This window comes from Lichenostomus cassidix, chromosome 11, assembly GCF_008360975.1.
Source record: "Lichenostomus cassidix isolate B80296 chromosome 11, HeHo_3.0, whole genome shotgun sequence".
NCBI classification, from domain to species: Eukaryota; Metazoa; Chordata; class Aves; order Passeriformes; family Meliphagidae; genus Lichenostomus; species Lichenostomus cassidix.
The window spans coordinates 101,840-122,863 of NC_139492.1; the positions used below are offsets into that span (position 1 = coordinate 101,840).

At 46.0% G+C, this 21,024-nt stretch overlaps 2 protein-coding genes across 2 annotated transcripts in view; one reads left to right on the forward strand and one right to left on the reverse strand.

Moving 5' to 3' along the window:
- Positions 1–5,905: 5,905 nt before the first annotated feature.
- Positions 5,906–8,766, forward strand: MARVELD3 (MARVEL domain containing 3). Its single transcript, XM_085072136.1, has 4 exons — positions 5,906–5,909; positions 6,621–6,771; positions 7,217–7,314; positions 7,428–8,766. Exons 1-4 carry the CDS (start codon positions 5,906–5,908, stop codon positions 8,030–8,032), a joined length of 858 nt encoding a protein of 285 aa, XP_084928262.1. The 3' UTR covers positions 8,033–8,766.
- A 740-nt stretch (positions 8,767–9,506) lies between these two features.
- The window catches only part of PHLPP2 (PH domain and leucine rich repeat protein phosphatase 2), a 33,001-nt gene continuing 21,483 nt past the window's right edge, over positions 9,507–21,024 (reverse strand). Inside the window, exons 12-19 of the mRNA XM_085071231.1 lie at positions 20,600–20,755; positions 19,742–19,942; positions 19,134–19,296; positions 17,742–17,872; positions 17,263–17,373; positions 16,626–16,814; positions 16,265–16,496; positions 9,507–14,939 (exon numbers count right to left, since the gene is read on the reverse strand). Of these exons, the coding sequence (XP_084927357.1) occupies positions 13,800–14,939; positions 16,265–16,496; positions 16,626–16,814; positions 17,263–17,373; positions 17,742–17,872; positions 19,134–19,296; positions 19,742–19,942; positions 20,600–20,755 (2,323 nt within the window). The 3' untranslated portion in view covers positions 9,507–13,799. The remainder of the gene's footprint in view (positions 14,940–16,264; positions 16,497–16,625; positions 16,815–17,262; positions 17,374–17,741; positions 17,873–19,133; positions 19,297–19,741; positions 19,943–20,599; positions 20,756–21,024) is intronic.

The following is a 21,024-nucleotide window of genomic DNA, read 5'->3' on the forward strand; positions in this document are numbered from 1 at the left end:
AATTATGCAATTCTTCCCTCTCTGATAGTACTGCAAACCACAGATGCTACCATTCCCAGAATGCCCTTTTTTGCTAAGTGATGCGAACCGATGCCTGCCTGTCTCTTACTTTCTGCATGGCTAGAATAAATGAGAGAGGAATCTCCACTCTTCCTGTCTTCTGAGGGCTGCTCTCCAAGGCTTCCCTTATTGCCGTGGCAGCAAATGACCAGAGACTGAAGAATTGCTCAGGGACAAGCAGCACTTGCAATCTTCGATCTTCAAGCAAACAGACTGCTGATTCATTGCAGTGGTCAGTGGTCACTGAGATTTTTACCTATTTACACCTGCATGTGAGTTGGAGGAGGCAGGACTTTGCGTTCAACCCATGCTCACTACACAACCAGCAGTAAGGCTGCACCTCCCCAGGTGCAATGAGTGACCCCTTCCCTCAGTGCTATAGCTGGGCTTACACTGCTGAGGATTCATGACCTGCTATTGATTACTGTACTGCAATGAGCACTCCTGTGGCTGCAACGGGGGCTAAGGATTCAGGGCTGGAGGGAGGTTGGGAGGTGGCAAGGTGCAGCCAGCAGGTCTAGCCAGTATCCTCAGACTGGAGGGCAGGCTTCTCATTGCAGCCACCCCCAAGGCCTTTGACAAGGAATAGCACCTCTCAAAACCCTTTCACAGAGAAATGTCTAGTATTGAAGCTGTTTGGACTGTTTTCTGCGAAGGGCTGCACAGTTTCTCTCTTCTTTTGACAGAAACCTGACATGAGTAAGCTTCAGAAGTTCATACCGGCCCTCTCCAAGCACCTACGCATTATTTTTTCACTTCTCCCAGCTTGTCCCATCTCTTACCATGCTGCAGCCCTGGCAGGGTTAATGTGGCATTGGAGGCCTCAAGGACGATGCTGCATGTTCTGCCTAGCAACAACCCCCAAACTGACGCAACTGGAGCTCTACCCGTCATACTGCATACAGTGGTGGGGTTCAGGGGAGGGCACAGGGGAAGCCTGCTGCCAAGAGGGGAAAAAAATGTGGCTCTGGTGACATAGGAAGGCTCAGTTACATAAGGCTTGAGAACCTGGTGAGAAATAGGGTGAGGACCGCAGCGTACAATGGCATCAGTGGATTTCTCCTGCTCTTACCATGTCTTTCTCCTCTCTCTGCATGACTCCAGTCCTTCTCCAGATGCTCTCACATGGGGTATGCAGCCCCCATCCTCCCACCCCTTACTGTGCACAGGGCCTCCCAGGACTGAAGCATGAACACACAACTCATCACTCTGTATTCTAGAAATATGGCAAAGCCATCCTTCTCTGGTATGGTGAAAGAGGCAGCCATACCCTGCAGGATGCCTTTCTGCCAGCAAGGCTGTTTTCTCTCTGGACTGTCAGGCCCTATGCACCCCACTAGAACCCCACCCCACTGTCTTGCCTCCACCCTCTGTAGTTTGCTCCTCTGTTTCAGCAGGTCAACCCCACAGGTGTCTTGTTGTGTACCTCTTCAGCTCGCTCTTTTTTGTGTGGCTTGAGCAATTAATTTCTATCTCTTCCCAGTGGAAGGAGAAACTAGTGATAATTCCAGCATTTTTTTATGGTACTGGCTTTCTCTTGTACCAGGGCTCTCAGAGTCTCATTTCAGTGAGCACAGGCAAAGCCAGTAAGAACAAGCAATTAGGCTTCCAGGCTGAGCTGCAGTCACAAAGCAGAACTGTCAAACTGTCAAACTGTCAAGTTGCTTGAGGGGAGCACAAACTTAAGCATTGCTGCACTTAAAAACCTGTCTCTGTCAGGCTGCAGGGGTAGGTCATACACAAGGATAGTTTTGCCAATTTCAGGGTGCACCGCTGCAGGGACAGACACCCAACTAGTAGTCTGCATAAAAATCCACCAGGGTCAGTAACAAATCACTTCCCTAATCAGTAACAAATCAGCTTCCCTATTTTGCTTTTATTTCCAGCAGTTTAGGTCTGCTCCTTTCAGATACTGGTACAGTGCCAACCAGTTCAGTGCTTATGTGCAATCTAATCTCTGATCTCTGCATTCCCACTTGACTTAGCTTTTAATAACCAATTATATGACTTTTCATTTCTCCTTTTTTCTTTTTTAAATCAATTTATTGTTAAGATCTCAGATGAGCAAACAGCAATAAATCCTCCATGGCTCTCATGAGTGTTGTATCTGTTTATCAATTCTGACAGCATCATTATAATACTGCAGCGGGTTTTCTGCTGTAATGCTGAAATGTAAGACACAAACCTTATCCCTGACAGGTCAGGTCACACAGGCATGCTGAAAATGCATAAATTTGGAGTTAAAGCTGTCTGATAGTGTGGGCAGGGCTGATGTGCCAAACATGCATGTGTGTGCATGAGTCTCTGATCAAGTGGTGGTGATGCTTGTGCCTCCAATCTTAATTGCTGAAATGCAGCATAGCACCTGTTACCTCTTTGCATAATCAGAGCAGAAAAATCAGCTCAAAAAAAGCCCAACAAGGTTCTCCAAAGCTGTGCAAACACTGTGTTTAAGAGCCAAAAAGATGGCACAACCCAGAAAGAGTGGCTCAAAGCCAGTAACAGGGTAATTTAAAAAATTACCATAGCTACAGTTTATCTATCTGCCTGTGTTCAGGATCAATTTTCATTTGATTTCAGAAATAAAAATCTGAAATACACTGAAATTGCACATATTACAAGTCTAGCATATTCTGGAAAAGTACCCTGTGTAGTCCAAGTGGTTTGCAGAATGCTCTTGCCACCTGTGTGAGCTGGGCTTTGAAAAGCAGAGAACTGGCATCTGGGGGCTGCCTGGTCTCTGCATTTCTTTTGGAAGGGGAACAGGGTGGCTCCTACAGTGCACAAATGGATGGCATCACAGCAGGGACAGTGACACTGCCTAGATGCCTGGTAGAGATCTCCTCTGCAAGTCCTGGGCAGATTGAGAACAGCTGTGTTAGTGTGTTAACGCAGCTGTTCTCAATAATGCTCTTAATGAGAACCATCTCCTACTACTTCCCATTTCCGTCCATCAATAGATCTAGAGAATATAAAACCCAAATGCTTTCAGGACTGTGACATCTTGTTAGTCTCCCCCAACAACAGCACCTGAAAATGCACTGCAGCAACCTCATAGCAGCTGTGCTGGGCAAGGCAGACTGCTCTCCCCGGCCCCTGACCACTGCGGTGCTGGGAGAAGACAGAGTCCAGCAGGTACAGGAGCCTTTGCTTGCGCAGCCTGGGCACATTGCAAGCATGCTGAGAGACACAGAGTGCACTCCAGGTTCGTGAGGAGTTGAAAGCACCAGTGAGTTACAGACCCAATAGCCGCAACTGCTGAAAGACTTGCAACTCCAATTACAGATGCTGAGAGGAATGTTCCACAAAGTGTGAGTGTTACGCATTCCTGAGTACAGGCACAGTGAAAGAAAACACCTTGTCCAGACTTGTGTCTGTTTACATCCAGGTAAATATTATCTAAGTGCATATCTTGTGTTTGACTTATGACTTCACAGACTTGAGCTGTTGCATGATGTGTCGTGGCAGCTGTCCTCCAATGGCCTTGGAGCCACTGGGACCGTGACCGGCCAATGGCGGTGGGGTGGAAAGAGGCACATTGGCTTTGTGGGGTGAGATGACACTGTGAGCTTGCAGTGGGTGGCATGGGCAGCACCAGCACTTCCTTCCTGTGTTCACAAGAACACAAACAGGCTGGCCTTCTCATGACTGAATTTGAGACCCAGTGATGGAAACCTACTATCTGCCTGACTAATCCAGTCCTGCAACAAATGCTCCTCTCCTTATAAAATGGTGGAGCTGGAGTGTGTGTGAGAAACATTGAGGGTCCCTAAAACACATCCATTTTCTTCAAGCTAAGCACTTTTCCTGACCATGCCAACAGCAGATAGAGTGAACAAATATTTCCCTGCTCTTGACAGCACTTTTTTACAAGTTTACAAGTTGTTTAGACACCGCTCTATTAACAAGCTTGCAAGTTGTTAACAGACACTTCTTATTTCAAATGAGATGACTCTGATCAATCTTTTTCTCATAGGTTTTATTTCTAGAGATTTCTTTTGCTTTCTTCTGAATCCCCTCCAGCTGATCCACTCACCTCTGGAAACACAGTGTGCAAGACTGAGGCCAGTGCTGAGTGCTGAAGGGAGGGGCAGAAGAATTTCTCCACACGTCCTACATGTGACATTCTTGTTCATACACCCTAGCAAATGTTAGTTTTTTTCGCAACAGGATGACATTGTGGACTTGGGTTCAGTTTGTCATTCACAATAACCTCCAGTTCTTTTCTATGGTACTGCTGTATCGTCATTGTGCTGCACTCATTGTCCCTGTGATTATTTATTTATGTAGGACAGTCAATAAATCTGGTTGTGGTGCTCAGCAGTGATTGTGCTGCAGCTCCCAGCTGCCTCAAGCAGTTCATGACTTGCTCCTACCCCTTTAGCTTCCAAGTTCCCAGGGAGGGCACTGAACCAGGTCAGAGCTCTTGGTCCCTGCCAAGCCAAACCAGGCCCTTCCCCCACTTAGTGCAGCAATGATATTAGAAGTATTAGAAACAAAGAAGCCAAAAATAAGTTTTTTAAAATAGTTAAAAAGAGAAGCCAAAACAGTGGTGAAGATTAATACAGGTATCCTCAGCTTCCTGTTGCTCTGTTCTGCTGGCTGCTATTCATTGCAGTGAGAACAGGAAACCAGGAGACAATGCTGACCAAGTTCAGCTATGGTGCTTTCAGCAGGAGTGAAGTGACACAAAGCACGTTTTTAAGATTTCTCATTATAGCAACAGAAATGGAATAAGACTGACTCACTTCTACAATATCTTGAAGTTTGTACCTCATTTGTTAGCTGCAAACACCCTAGTAAAACACTAAACACATCAACACAATCAACAGAGCAGTACTTCCAGCTTTGTCTTTGAACAAGTAATGCACACACAAATCCAAAGAAAGCTTTATCCCAGTTTGTTGGATGACCAGCAGCAACACTCTGCATGAGAAACACTTATTTAATTCCTTCTTGTAACTCATGTTTATTCAGCTTAGTTCTTCATGTCCCTTTCCAGTCAGTTAAAAGCTCCACTAAACAAAATGGCACTGTGCATGACTCTAGAAGGTCACGAGGGGTTGCTAAAGCTTTTAAACTCATCCAACAAGGAGGCCTGGGTTCTGGCACATGGACATGAGTGATGCAACATATGCAGATGAAAAGGTGTGTGCAACAGCCTCACTGCTGAGCATCTGCACTATCTCCAGAATCCTTGTCCTAAACTCCCTATGGATTCCCCATTTTCTAACTTAGCACACAACTCCTGTCCCATCTATCTGAACTGGAAACTGAAACAATGTTTTTTTTGGTTTTCCTTCTCTCTTATCCTCAACCTAAGTAAATTTTAAGATGCATTTTCAGATCTCCAGTCCTTTGTGGAATCAGGTGAAATGCTGAGGAGAGTGTTTTACCACAAGGCTGAGGTGCAGTTTATAGGCTTTTCACCATGTAAGTCTAGAGGGTTATTGCTGTTGCTCCTGCAAGGACAGAAGGGTGAAAATCTTACTGTTGCCATCAGTCCTACAGATGGAGAAAAACTATTTCTGCATCTTAGAGACAAATTAGGACCTCTCAGGGCACATATTCAAGTACTGTCTGAGATATTACAGTGTAACTGTTTCCCAAAAAATATCTGTTTTTCTAAATGCAATGAAAGTATTTCTTTGCAAATTTTTTTTCTGTAAAAGCAAAGAGCTCTTACAGACAGTGTTTGGTCAAACTCTTGAATAAAAGCATTTCCTCTGAATGTGAAGTTTTCTGTGCTTCCCTCTGTATTTCCAAATTGTCCTGCGGTTTGCTTTTCTCCCTTTCCTGAATCAGCTCTGCCATTACCAGCCCTGATAAATGCTGATACTTATGCATGGGTGAGATCCTGGACACTTGCCTTAACTCCAGACACCAACAATAACCACAGGAGTAATGCATCACCTCCTCTGCTGGCAGGTGATGGCTGCTGTGCTAAGGGGCCTGCTGGGATGGGAGGACAGGCTGGCAGCAGGACATTATTGCCAGTATGAAGGTCCCATCATACTGTCTGAAGTGGCCTCCAGCAAACAGATACAACAGAGGTCTATTTGGTTCTGTATGGCTAAATATAAGGTAATGCATCTAAAGAAAATTACCTGAATGTGGTCTGCCAACTGCTGAACTGGAACCTGACAGTTGCAATGCAGAACAGATCCCAAGGTGTTAGTGACTGTACCTGGAAACACAGCCTCTGTGCTGGGGCAATTGGAGAACCAACAAAATGCTGTGCATTGTCAAGACAAGATAGAGACAGTTGTTTTCCTGTGATGTAAACTGCTGGTGCACTTATGCCTTAAGTGCTGCAGAGGTGCAGTCACTGCATCACAGGGTGGGTTTAGGGGAGTTAGGGCAGGCCCAGAGAGGCTACGACTCTCCCTTTCATAAGGGAACAGAGAGGCACAACTGAAGTTTACAGACGCACGAGGTGGCAGAAAAGTCGAATGAAGAACCCTTTCACCAAAACTCACAGCACAGGAAAAAGCAGAACTTGTAAAATTGCGAAAATTTAATTTGTTAAATTTAGTCAGTTTCTAATGGGTACTAACAAGTATATTCTGTGCCAGGTGGGAAGCCTCGGGACGTTGTCACCACAAGGGGCTGCGGGACAGTGTCCGTAGAAGAGAAGGGGGGCGGGAACACACCCCGACTGCTGGTGAACCGTGCGCAGGTGCCGGAGGACCGCGCACCTGCGCCGAGGAGGTGAGCACCTTCAGACGGGGCAGGGCCTGGCCGGGCCGGAGCTTCCACCACGCTCGAGAAGAGCCGGCGAACCTGAGGCGAGCGGACAACAGCGCCGGCACTACCGGGGGACGGGCCGGCCCGCCTCCCCGTCTCCATCGCCGGCGGAGCGGGATCGCGCAGGGCCATGGCGGCGCAGGGCTGTCCCCGTGCCGCGCGTGGGGGACGCGCTGGGGCGGGCGGCCGGTGAGAGCAGCGGACAGCGATGAGAGCGGGCATGGGGCCAGGGCTGAGTGCAGCGGGCGGGCGGGCGGGCGGCGACGAGGAGCCGGGGCCGGCTTGGGCGGGGCGGCTGGCCGGGCTGGGGCTGGACAGGCTGGGCGGGGGCCGGGGCTGAATAGGGCGGGCAGGAGGCCGCGAGGGGCCCGGGCGGGTCACTGCCGTCCCTGCCATTATCTCTTCTTAGTGCCGTACCCGGAGCAGAGGCAGAGTGGCCGCGGGGAAGCCGGGCCGTGCCGGGGCCCCTGGAGCACTGCCGGTGCCGGTACTTTTACACAGGCCGGGGTGAGCGCGGCGGGAGAGAGCCGCTCCCTGCGTTCTGCAGAGCCCAGTGCCTGGACCGCCTCCCTCCCGGGCGCTGCTCTGCGGCCGCAGACTCACGTCGGCCTTCCCTCCAGCCTGCTGCCAGATGGTGGAGGTGCTGCTCGCTGCCCTGATCCTGGTCTGCAGCTCCGTGTCCGGTGGCTCGGTAGGAGGATACACCGGCCTCCCCGCCATGGGAGGCATTTACTACTACCAATACGGCGGGGCCTACAGCGGCTTCAGCGGAGCGGACGGGGAAAGAGCCCAGCAGCTTGACGAACGTTTCTACCAATTGAAGCTGCCCATTGCAAGAGCAGCGATGGCCGGGGGAGGGTGTCTCCTGGTCTTCCCTTGTGTTCTTATTTTGGTCGGTGTTCTAGGTACGGTACCGTGGCATTTCCCAGCATGGCTGCTGATTGAATGCACCCTGGACATAGTGATTGCAGTTGGCACAGTGCCTGCTCTGTACTATTTCTTCTGTTCTCTGCTGAGGATTTATAATTCATCAGTGTGCAAAGAGAGAGAGCAGCTTTATCAAAGCAAAGGCTATCAGGGCTTCTGGTGCAGCCTGCACGGGGCAGAGATTGCTGTTGGCCTCTTGGGCTGCACGGCTGCCATGGCATACCTGCTCAGTGCAGGCCTAGCTGTCAGAGAGTACAGGACAGTTCATGAACAGAAACAGAAGCCAATACAATTTTAAGAACTTTTAAATGATTCCTCCACTCCAGTAATGGTCTTGATTTTTGCCAGTCTCCTTACTGAGATGAAGCAGTATGCTTTCCTTGCTTCTGGACAGTGCAGCCTTAATGCTGCAGAACACTCACCAAGCTAGCATAGCTCTAAATATAGTAGAGTCAGGCTGTTCCCAACTTGAATTTGCATTACTGAATTATTGGTGTCTCAAAGCTGATCCAAGGGGTTGCCTCCTGCTTCACAGGCATCCCTCCCATTCTCTCAGGTGTCCCATTCTCCAGTGAGGTCTTGCTACAAGTACTGCCACTACATGCTTCTGCCAATGAACAGCTCTCTGTAGCTGAAACTGTCTTTACAAAAGGCGTGTGATTTTGTTGAGAACAGAGCTCTTAAAAACAAGTGATTGAGGCTCATGGTTGTGGCAGCTAAATACTGCTTCTTTTTAGGTGTCTTGGAATTAACAGACCAGTGTGAACGTGACATTTATAAGGCCATGAAAAAATCCTGAAAAAAACTCGCAGACTCAGTCTAACTTGCGACACGATGCCTTTTTCAACTCCCGGATAGGTCCCATTTTTGTATGAAATGATCTTTTATATAACTTGTATACAAGAATTTTGATTAAAAATATGCCCTGAATTGGGATAATCAGACAAAAGCTTAATGAGATCAAAGGGGGGGTTGAATACAGAAGTATATTGTTTATGAAATAAATTTTTAATGCACAAGTTAGAGAAATGAGATGCTGCTTTTTTCTTTTTTTTTAATTTTTTTTTAGAAAAACTTTTATAGGAAATTTAACTGGGAAATTTAGCACTAGAATCACCAACTCATGCCTCAAAATGAAATGTCACTTCAGAGCAGTGTCCACTATGTGCATTGTTCATATGAGGACGATACTACCACAATCTCACAGATAGTTCTGCCCCTTTTAAAAAAACTAAACCCACCAGAAACATGCTTTGCCTTGGACATAGCTCTTATTTCACTGGCACCAGTGACTAAATCCTCACAATTACCAAAACCATGGAACATTATTAGAACTGGAGACAAAAGTAAAACAGATGCCAAATAGGAATACACAAGGTGCTTCGGGGTTTGTTTGATTTGTAACTACTTTCAGTAGTTAGATGCATTGAGTGTATCACCACAGGGATTTACATGGACAGCCAGCTGTGGTCCTGTCTCAACGTTTCTGTATTTCCTCTTGCTGCAGCTACTTCTAGAGAGCTGTACAGTGTTATTGAGAGCAAGTTCACAGGGCAGGATTCCCCTAGCAGGAAATAGCTGCCTTAATAATTGGTAAACCTAATTGTACCCTCATAGTGTTCTACAAGAAGTTTTTGTATGGAAGGCTGATGAGTGAAGTAGCACACAGAACTCAGTGAATAACCTACAGCACAGCTGCTGCTAGACACAGCTACCTTTGACTGGGATATTGCAGATTTCTTACAGCACAGTAACAGAAGCAGAATAAGCTGTTAGATGAAAGTAAAAATCTTTATTGCTAAGTCAGCTGAAAATTCAATGCAAAAATATTCTTCCTTCCTGAACTGCTCTATACATCTGAATAAAGAATCAATGGACTAGTGTTTTCCATCAATCTTACCTTATTTGCCTTTCCAAAACAATACAAACATAGGCCACGGTGCTGAGGATGCATTCATTGGACAACCTACTCCCATACACAACAAAACCAGGGACTGTTATAGGTGCATGCTAGAGTGGGATACAGAAAATATTCTCCTTTTTTAAAACAAAAGCATGAAGAAAGATTATTTAGTAAACAGTTGCTACACCGCAATATTTAACATGCGCCAGGTCACATGAGTGAAGTTTAAAAAAAGGTAACATTTTAAAATGGGAAAACAGAGGAAAAATACAGTTGAGTCTTCAGAGAGCAATAGAACAGCAGACAACAATTGCACAAGACCAAAGAGGTGATCCTACTGCCTGAAAAACGGCCTTTGGCAAGTGACACAAAAGCCATCAGCATCTGGAAGGAGTGCAGAAACTCCACAGGTCAAAAGCCTTAGGTGTGGCTGAAGATCCTGTGTACTAGGGGAAAGATTTCAGACTTCACAGCAGCCTGTCCCCGAGAGAGGAAAATACTTGATCCTTCTTGGAACAGGATGTTATCCTCCCATCTAACTGAAGATTCTGGTCTGGTATGAACAGTCTGTGATGCTGCATCCATAGTGTCTGTTCCTTGTTCTGAGGGCAACTTGGAGGCTATCTCTCACCTTTAATACCTGGGCCCAAACTACCCACCACTGAATACAACCTTTATGGGTTCCTTTTGCAGAAGCCTGTCTGTACAGGACAGAACAGAACAGGACAGAGCAGTGCCTTCAGAGTACCTTTCTCAGCAAGCATGCTTATCAGCAGAGCCAGAGAATTACTGAACAGATGGACCAATGAACTTCTCAGCCTCACTTGGCTGTGGCTGCATGGAGTGTGGCAGGGCTGGCATTGCTCAGCAGGGACAAAACAGCCTCAAGTTGAGAACCTCTCTTTAACAGCAAGTCTATCAATGAATGGGACGTTCTCAGTGCTGTGGTTATGTGAAGATCACATAGTATCTGTGCAAACTCCAAATACAAAGATCAGGGAAGGGACTGGAGAACAGGAAGAGAACTGGGAAGACACTTTCTATACCCTGCTGTGAGTCCTTCAGTAGATTCACCCTTTCATACCTGTTCAGCTACAGCAGTGCTCCTTGGGAGCTTGAAATCTAAGGTGGTTTAATAAGTAAGGTAGGGAAAACACAGAGGGAGGCAGGAAAACAAAAGGTAGTGGAGGGAAGTACTCTGTTCTAAGAATTGTCATCACCAGATAGATGAAGATAACCCAGACACACTACTGTATGACCAAAGTCAGAAAAAACCCATTTCTTTGGATGATGGTGACCTGGAAGCATGTCTCAACAGCTGGAAACTTGTGTTAAAAATTCCAAGACATTTGCATGAAAAAATGATGCCATTGTCATTGCTGACACCCAAAACTGGCCTAGGAAAAAGTAGCACTTTTTGTGATAAACAGGCACATATTTTTAATGCATGAAAAAGATTTTGGATGACTGGAGAAAAAGTATCACAATGTGTGGCTGAAATGGAAAAGCTTAATCCTCAGAAGAAGCACATGCAAGATACGCAGAAGCTGCCTGGAGACACCAATGCTCATCTTAGCAAATAGAGGAAGATTATTTGGAACAGGTAAAGTTAACTCAGCCTGTGCTGCCCAGAGCTCGTAATACCAGCTTCAGAGAAATCTGAGGATTCTACCTGGGGTGTAAGAAAGACAACAAGCCATGTCTTCCATGACAGTTCACACCCACAGAAAATAGGAGCTGGCTGTATTTAAACTGCCTTTTTGCTTCAAAACCAGAAGCACTAGAGAAAAAGTCTAAGTAGGAATTCCTTATGTTCCATTCTGCCACTATCTTTAAGAGGAGCAATTCAGAAATCTGCATGCTTCATTGCAGAGCTGTGCTTTCCTTAGTCCTTCAACACAGAGCTAGGAAGAGCCATTCATTACTAACTCCTTGTGGCAACTCTCCACGCAATGCTACTGGTTCAGACTGGCAAGGACACACTGGACTTTCCATATCAGTGCAAGAAATAGAGACCTGATTTGCATTAATATGTGCCACTTGGAGTGCAAGGTTTCTCAGAGTCTTACTCAGAAAGAAGGGTTTCTGCATCAGTCCCATACTGAATGGAGGCTGTTCTGCAGCCCTTTTGGGTATCAGAAACTGTGACGCTAGGCACAAATATTTGGTAAAATTATCACCAGTGACAGAATCAAAAGTTGCAGTCAAATACATTGGGATGAACCTTTCCTGCATACTTATGTGATGATAACATGAAAGAGTTTTAGGGTATAGCATTTTAATCTTTTCTGCCGTTGTTTCTCTGCCTAAGCAATTCAAATGCTCTTGTTTCTGTGAGTCTAAGAATTAGCTTCAATCTCCAGTTCCAAATGAAATAGACATTTAAACAACAAAAATTGTGAGAGTTTAAACTTTGGAAAAAAATGGGTTGTTTCATGATTACACTGCAACTAGCACAGAGTATATCCTAAAACATTGCTCCTCATGCATGATAAAAATATATTTTTTTCCTAGTATGAAGAAATTCAAGGTGCTCTGAAATCTCAGGAAAACTCCATTAGATGTCAAAAGATCCATATTGACAGAATCCCATGAGTAGTCTGCACAGTATTTCCTTCTGAGCAAAGCCCAAATTTAATCCAAAAATAGACAACTCAAGCCCCTCCGATCTCTTCAGAAGAAACTTTTTCTTCATAAATACAGTTAATGAAGAGGAAAAGGCACTAGCCCACATTACAGTCAGGATTATTGCGCCACTGACATGACGGGGGCAGCTATCCAGCTCTGTCAGAAAGGAAGACAGATCTGCACGCTACAGAGGCAGTGGTCTCCACAACCCTTACAAAAGATAATGACATAGGCAGCCAATTTACACCGTGCACCAAAAACCCTAATGGAAACACAAGACATCTGAGTGCAGACTGGCCAGTTCATCATTAGTGGGACTGTTTTAAACGTCTTTTTCAGTGCTGATAAAGATGTTAATAAGATGAAAAGTTCCATTTTTGCTTTTGTGCTGAAAGCTAAGCAGGAACAAGTACACTTTCACCTTGCTTGTGGCCAAATTGGGCACATACCATGAAACCACATACATGGTTGCTGTGGATTTGGGATATGACTCGTGTTTTCAGAAGCAAGCAAAGACACTGTAGTGACAATGCAGAGGTTTATGTTGATGGAACAGAACACTGGATACTTCTTGCCAGCCTTAGAGTGGCACACCACTGTTTACAGCTTGGTTCCTCTGACTGAGCACTGAGACAAGCACAAGCTCCCGGGTTTATCTCCTGTCTTCTGGATACAGGAAGCCTCTACTGTGAAGCATCCATGATGGAGGCAGCCAAGTTGCTGCTGAGGTGTGTCTGTGCTCTGCAGCTACAGGCTTTACACATTACCTTAATCAACCGGTCCTCAGCTGATCTTTCTTATGCTCCATATAAAATATATTGGTTGGCATCTGCTTATCACTCAGCTATGTATTTTGTCATCATGCACAGAAATGATCCCACCATAACCCTCACTCTCCTCTGCACCAGTGCTCATCAGAACACTGGTATCCTGAGTCCTCCATTGCCCTAAGAACATCCACTGGGAAAAGTCCACAGCATACCTGCTGTGGAGTGCTTTCTACCCTAACCCTAAATAATAAAGTGCTGGGCTGAAGGGGAAAAGAACAGCTTAAGTGCAATCAATAAAAGTGCTTGCAGTTAATGTAGGAGACCATTCTTAGGTCAGCTTCATTGCAGCTGGCTGTATTCTTTCAAGAAATAACAAAATCAGGTGCTGGGGGTAGGGCAGAACACTGCATCAGGAAATTTCACAGGACTTAAAAAAGAAGTTTCTCCCTCAGCAGCCTCCTCACCCCACACACACATACACCAGCCCCTTTCCTGCAGAGCTGGCAGAAGCTTGGGGTTCAAGGAGTTACAGATAGTCCCTAACACAGAGCTCAGCTGCTGATCTGAGTGCTCATAGAACAACTCAGACTCTACAGTGACCAGTGGACAGGCCAGACCTCAGCCTTCCTGATTCTTCCTTGACTACTTAAAAAAGGCAGCAGGTGCCTATACTCTTTGCAGATCCCAGCTCCCTTAGAGGGCAAGACAGCCCTTATGAAATGGAGCTTCCTGGGACAGACAATGTGGGAGTGCTATTTGTAGGGTTACAAAGCTGTGTCAAACTCCTCTGGCAGGGGTGCTGCATGTTCCTCTTTCAGCTCCTGATCTGCTCCATCCTCTTGGTGCTGCTTCATTTGTTCCTTCACTTCCTCTTCCAGATCAGGTGGCACCACAAATTGATCTTCTGGCTCCATCTGGGATGGAGCAGCAAAATAGCCCGTCTTCTTCTTGGGTGCATCTGTTGCTACTTCGATGAGGTTGAGGCTCTCTTCCAAGGGCACTATGGAGCCATTGGAAAGCTTCTTCCCATAAAGACAACAAGTGGAAAGAGATTTTTGCAGTTCACACTTTTCCTTGAACCCTCGGTGCACAGTGTTGCTGTTTACACTGTTCTGTCTCCGAATGATGAGTACAAGCCCAGAGTCATCCTCTGGCCCTGGAGCAGAGGAGCTGCACTCCGCAGCAGGACGTTCTAATTCCAGGCTCTTTCCTTTACAGCAGTGGATGTCCACCTCTACCTCCACTTTACTGCCATTTGTCATCACACCTTCCACAGGGTGCTCATCATCACTATCTAGACCATTGTCAGACTGGTTGCTAGAGAAGGTGGCACTGGAAGGTTGGCGCTGAAAGACACTTGAGGGCGGAATAGGATGTAGGCTGCAACGCCGTTCTTGTCGTGGTAGCAAACTGCCATCGAGACCAACAGCACTGTGTTCATCTGAGGCAGTAGAGCCCACCTCACTGCTAACCTCGGAAGCAGACAGTTCACTGCTGAACTCTGAAGCAATTCCACTGCTACATGAAGGTGTTGCTGGCTTGGTGGTAGTAGAACTAAATCCCCCAGGGCCTGGCAGAGTGAGGCCATGCATCTCACAGGTGCAGTTGTCTTCACTGATGTTCAGACATACCACCATTGCACCAACATTGTCTTGGCAACCATAGCTTTGGGCTAAAGTGCAGAGTTTCTTTGCAGCAGCTAGTGGGTCATGTAGGTGCCGCACAGCTGAAACAGCCTCTGCATGAGAAAGGTGTTCCCAGAGAGCTTTGTTCCCTAGAAGTAGCAGCTCATCTTGTACAGTCAGTGGAATGGAATTGACATGTGGTTTGGGCAGGATCCAAGGATGCAGGTATGTGCAGCCCAGCATCCGAGTACAGCAAGTCACACCATTGACTTTATTGTCCTGCAGACAAGAGAAATGAGGCAGTAGCATTGGATGTGCTATTAGATCATTTAGAAAGCAACCTTTCCCCTGCTCATATGCTGGTTTTGAGCTTCGAGAAATGCCAGTTACACAGCTGCACTATTGGAGAAAGGGATCTAGGTGCAGGTACTACAGCACAGATATACACTACACCTGATCACCAGTTACAATAACCACCATCACCATGCTGGTGATAGCACACTTTTATGCCACAAGAGTTTTTGTTGCATTCTGAAGAATTGTAGCAGAGTATTCTGAAATGTGCAGCTAGACTACCTGCAGTACACTGATCTGAGAATCTCACTGATGAGTCTTATGTGAAACTTACTTTTTCAGTACAAGTGAGATAGTGACTTTTGATTTTCTCAGTGCAAGACAGATTACCTAGACATTGAACTATTTCTGCGTATTATCTGAACTATTTCCCTCTTTAACATATAACTGCATTCTGAAGTGTGGACACTTCATCTGGAGGAAAAAAAGAACAAGTAGGTATCTCAAACTGTTTCTGTAACCTGGATGTATTAACCCCTTTCTGCTAGATGGGGTGGCCAGCTTGGCAGTGGTCTCCCACACAGAGAAGTGCCCACAACCCTCAGTCCCTTTTCCAAGTCAGTGTTTTGAATTTAATTTCAGTGTTCTTAATTTCTGTATCCTCTGTGTGTTAACACTGCTGCTACTGTCAGGTATTAAAACCCAGCAGATGAGACACACAGGGAAATCTCCTTACACAATAATTTCACTTTTTTCAAAATCCATTAATGAGACGGTTTTTAAACTATTTAAAGTGCTACATTAATCCCACAGTTATTTTCAGTCAGAGTGCTATGGTGCAGTGTTATAGCACCTTGAAGAGGTGTAACACAGTGACAGATTATGCTTATAAGAAATAATTCTATCTAGCAACTTGATACTTTTTTAAAAAGTCCCACTGAATATAAAACTAAAGTGACTGGCACTGATTGCTCAACATCTTTACAGATGTATTTTTCCCATTCTTTGGAACTTCCCTGTTAATTCCAAGTGTTTATAAAGTTAACCTTTACAGAGTTCACTAGAAATCATTTTAATACTTTTGCATACATCATTCTGGACCCATAGTTCTTAGTTCATAGTAAGTGTTTTAGGAACGTGCAATTTTAAACAGCTAATAGGCAAAAGCAGCAGAGCAGGAAGCACTAGACAAGTCATTCAGAACCTTCATGTCACCCTCGCCCCTGTAATGTGCAGACAGCAGAGCTCATGTATTTGTACTAAGCTTTTACATGAGGGTGGAAGCTGAAGTGAAAAGGTTCCAAACCAACCTCTGTTATAATGGCTTTTTGCTCCTTGACTCTCCTGACTTCTTCTGAACATTGCTGAAGGCTGAAGACTTTGGAGAGAGGCAGTGCTTTTCCACTTCGACACAGAACGGCTTGGCACGTCCCCACATTGGCCACCGTCAGAGAAAAGTTGCTGGCAGGATCAGCTACCTCATTATGAATATAGCAAAGGACAGCAGAGGAACCCAGCTTCTGCCCAGCCATGCCCAGCTTCCTGTTGGAGGAGAAGGTGTAGGAGGCTCCAGACTCTACTGACAGGCATTCTGGAGGGCTGCCTCACCCCACCTAACATATTGATATACCTATGCAGATCCCACCAGGACCAGCTTGCTCACTCTCCTACCTGTGGGAGACCAAGAAGGTGTTGGACATGAACATGGTGTCTGACTGCTGTACCTCCTCCAGGAGCACATCGGCCATGGTGCACTGCAGCAAACGGGGCAGTTCTTCATTCTTGTCACCATCAAACATGCCAAACACAGCATCCAGCCCCTCTGCAAAGCTTCCCAGTGCCAGGGATGACACACACAACCTGTTAGAAAGGCATACAAGCAAGGTTAGTATATCTCAAAATATCTTGTCCCCAAACCCACAACCATCAGACACCTTGCTGTAAGTGTCATTCTCACAAGGCAGAAAAACCACTGAAAATTCACTAGCCTGGGAGATGTACAGCTGCATTTTATTATTGGAACTCCCAAACCTTCCTTGAGCACATGCATGAGAGGGCAACAGCTGGCAAGAGAAAAATGCATCTTTGCTGGAGAGGGAAAGAAAGTCCAAGTGTCCTGGGGTAAGTGTGAAAATTGAGGGAAAAGATAATGTGGAGACTCGAGTTACCAAGACTTAGTAAGAGATCTGGAGAGACAAAGGGATGGATGAGCTCTTGGGCAAAACAGGTCTGCTTGGGTGCTCAGCAGTGCACTCTGCCCAGCATCCTGAGAAGACAGTGTCAGTGTTCAGCAGACCACAATACTCACTTATTTCTTTGGCCTGCCATCTCAGCTACTCCGTGACTCCAGAAGGTAGAACTGAGTGCCAAGTCTGCCGTGAGGGAGGGCTTAGCATCAATCTTCAGTGCGGTAATGTGACTACAGAGAAAACAGAAGTCATGCTCTTCTAAAACCGGCTGAACAAGACCTTGTCCAGTCTAGACTTTTAGACAGCAGTTTTGGAAAGAACTGCATCAAAGAGAGGAGTTTAAGGTCTAGGTCTTCTGGAGATGTCTGGCTGCTTATGCCAGAGACACCTAGGAAAACCTCATATCATCTGAAAAATTGCTTGCTCTGATGTTTTGGACTGAGACTTTTCCCTTCCTAAAGACGGGAAGTCTCAGCTGCCTCAGGCAGGCAACATTATAGTTGCAGTGCTGTGATACATTACTATCCCATTTCCTCTCCTGGCAAGGGTTACCTTTGCCTGTGCAGGTCACTATTGGGTTGACACATCAATGGCTCACCTGAAGATATCCAGTGTCTTGTGTTCTAGCACCAGGTTTGTGTTTCCACTCAGATCCAGTTCTTGCAAGGCACCGGGCAGTGCCTCAGGGATGAGGATTTCAGTTAACTCATTGCAGCTCAAATCCACAAACTGCGGTAGCAACAAACAGCATGACAAAGAAAATACTCTTGTTGTGTCATGTCATCAGTTACTCCAGTGCTCCTTACAAACATCATACAACTCCACTACTGATTGTATCCCACACACAGGTCAAGAAAATGGATCTGACTTGTCAGAAGAATGACTTATAAGCAACCTACAATAGCCATGACTCCAATACTGAAAGACTAGGTCACGCCAAAGATAAAAGAAGGCCTCTATATTCAAACCCACCTAGCTACTAATACTGCCCACTGTCTCAAATGCAAGAAACCAGAAATGTCAGAAACAAGGGGTAAAGGTGAATAAGAGATGATCTCTGATCAACTCAGAAAGGTGAGAGATGTAGAATGCATATTCTGTGGCCTCTTCTTGGGTTGATCAAGTGAAGTCATAGAACCACTGAATGGTTTGTGTCAGAAGGCCACTTTGTGTTAGAGCCTATTTTGTTCAACACCTCTGCCATGGGCAGGGACACCTTCCTACACGAGGTGGCTCCAAGGCCCATCCAACCTGACCTTGAAACTTACAAGAATGGGGCAGCCACAGCTTCTCTGGGTAATCTGTGCCAGTGCCTCACCACACTCACACGGAAGAGTTTCTTCCTAACATCAAACCTAGACCTACTCTCTTGCTTTAAAGCCATTCCCCCTTGTCCTGTCAAACCATGCCTTTATTCAAAGTCCCTCTCAAGCTCTCTTTTAGCCACTTTAGGTACTGGAAGGCTGCAATAAGACCACTCTAGACCCTTTTCTTCTCCAAGCTGAACAACCCCAAATTAATCAGCCCATCTCCACAGAAGAGGTGCTCCAACCCTCTGATCATCTTCATGGCCTTCTCTGGACCTACTCTCAACATGTCTAAGTCCTTCTTGTGCTGAGGGCCCAAGAGCCAGATGTAACCCTTCAGGTGGGGTCTCACCTGAGCAGGGCAGGGAGGCAGAATCCCCTCCTCACCTGCTGTCCATGCCGCTGGGGATGAGCCCAGGACGGGGGTGGTTTCTGGGTGCAAGCACACATGGCCAGGGCGTGTCCAGCCTCTCATCCAGCAGCATCCCCAAGTTCTTCTCAGCAGGGCTGCTCTCAATCATTCATCCCCCAGGCTGGATTGATACCAGGGGTAGCTCTGACCCAGGTACACTTGCACCTTGCACTTGTCCTTGCTGGGACGTTCAGTTCTCTCCTAGCAGTTACTCCTCACTCTATAACCCAAACTTTCCCCAGATATCTCTTTATCTTCTCCATACAAATACCTGAATACGGGGCAAATGCAGGATCTCTGGAAAAATGTTGATTTCGTTAGAGTGTGCAATAAGTGTATGAAGTAGCTTGCAGTTTGCAACCGTTGTAGGAATTGTTTTCAGTTTGTTGCCACTCAGATTCAATTCTTCTAAGTGCTCCAGTTTACTAAGTTTGCTGAAAGGAAAACAAAAAGTACTGTATCTTACAGACATGAACTTGTCACTTTCTAAAGCTGCAGATGAGGTGTCCATAGACACTCCCCTTTATGAGCCACTTTTCTGATTTATTGATAGGAGACCAGAAGTCCTAAGAGATGCTCTAGTAAGAGGGCAGGGTCCCCAAGCCTGGCTTGGATTTGTACAACTGACAGACCCTTTACCATGAGTGATGAGGTTGCAAAGCTCCACAACTGGGAGGACAGGAATCCCTACAGCCAACAGTAGCCTGTGCCAGTCCCCCTTAACAGGTTTCTCCTCACTTTGCGTGTAGAAATGTCAGGCTTTTGTCATCAAGCCACAGGGAATGCATCTTGCTCTGACTTTGACTCACATACAATCATGTGGAGGTGGCAGCTTCCTCCTGGGGAGCACTGTCTTGCCCAGCAGCCTTACTGACTTACCTTGCAGGGAAAGTCTGCAGGTTGTTGTTTGCCAGATGCAGAATCCGTAGGTTTGGGTGTCCCACCAAGACAGGTATGCATTGATCCGTGAGGTTGTTATTGGTCAAGTATAGCAGCTGCAGCATGCTCAGACTCTCCTCCTCGGTACATGCGGAGGGCAAGGACTCCAGGCAGTTTGCAGATGCATTCAGGTACCTGAGGCTAACCACAGCAAGTGCAAAAAACAGACTTCACTTCATCCAAACCACTCCATTAAAAGCAGGAAAAGGCGCTATACAAATGCCTGTGTGGACATCAGCATAAGACAGGAGGCCAGACAATACTGTAACATCCCTACTCACATTAAGATTTGAGTCTACTAATGACTTATTAGCTACATGCATTCTGGAAGCACATACCATTTTACAGTAAACAGTGAGCACCAAAAAGGTAATACTGGTGGAAGCAGACAAAACTTTACTCAGACTCCTTAAGGAAAGGGCTGACTCCTGCCTGAATAGACAGTTAGGGAGGATTGTTCATTTGTAAAGGGTCTCTCTTGTTGTTCTCCAATGACCTGAATCTGTCTGGCTTCTTTCCTTTGCACCTGAACATATGACTATTTTTAAAGACAAAGTTCTTCAGGCAGCCTCTGTTTTCCTCTTCAGACAGCCTCTGTAATTACCCAGTAACATTGACTGATTCTTTCAAATCAGCTTGATGGCTTCCCTTATGGCACCTGAATTACCTCCTCAAAGTGCACACCTTGTTAGGTCTTATGCAAATGGCACTTGCAAGGACAGTCACACAGGTGCCACTTTCAGCCCTTACGACTCCAAAGGATAATGCAGACAAAAGATGTTTGCTACTGACACTCACTTCAGAGCTTTGACAAAAAGTGTCTCTGGGAGTTTAGTCAACAGATTGTGTTGAAGGTCCAGCACCTCCAGTGGAATGTGTTCTACAAGAGGTGGAAGGCTCTGCAGATGATTGTGCCCCACCATCAACTTCCGAAGACTCAAGCTTCTGAGGATCCTAGAAAGACATAGGGTTTTCTATTTAACTTGGTTCACTCCTCTTGACATCCACAGAGTGGGAAAGGTAGTACTTAATCCAGTTAATTTGACTGTACAGCAAGGAAAAATTAAAATACACTGATCCATAAAACATAAACAATGACAAAGCAGATACACAGGGTAAGATGACTCAGTCTCTCTGAATGCTTGGATGCTTATCTACATTTCCCTCTGCTCTACTGCTGATTGATATCTTATGATGTGGGTCTGTTGGTGTGCATGTGCCCA

Bases quoted from the DNA above. Each gene is read 5' to 3' on its own strand.
- MARVELD3 (XM_085072136.1), top strand. The intron at 6,772-7,216 runs GTGAGCACCTTC...ATCTCTTCTTAG, and splicing joins CGCGCACCTGCGCCGAGGAG to TGCCGTACCCGGAGCAGAGG. The intron at 7,315-7,427 runs GTGAGCGCGGCG...CCTTCCCTCCAG, and splicing joins GTACTTTTACACAGGCCGGG to CCTGCTGCCAGATGGTGGAG.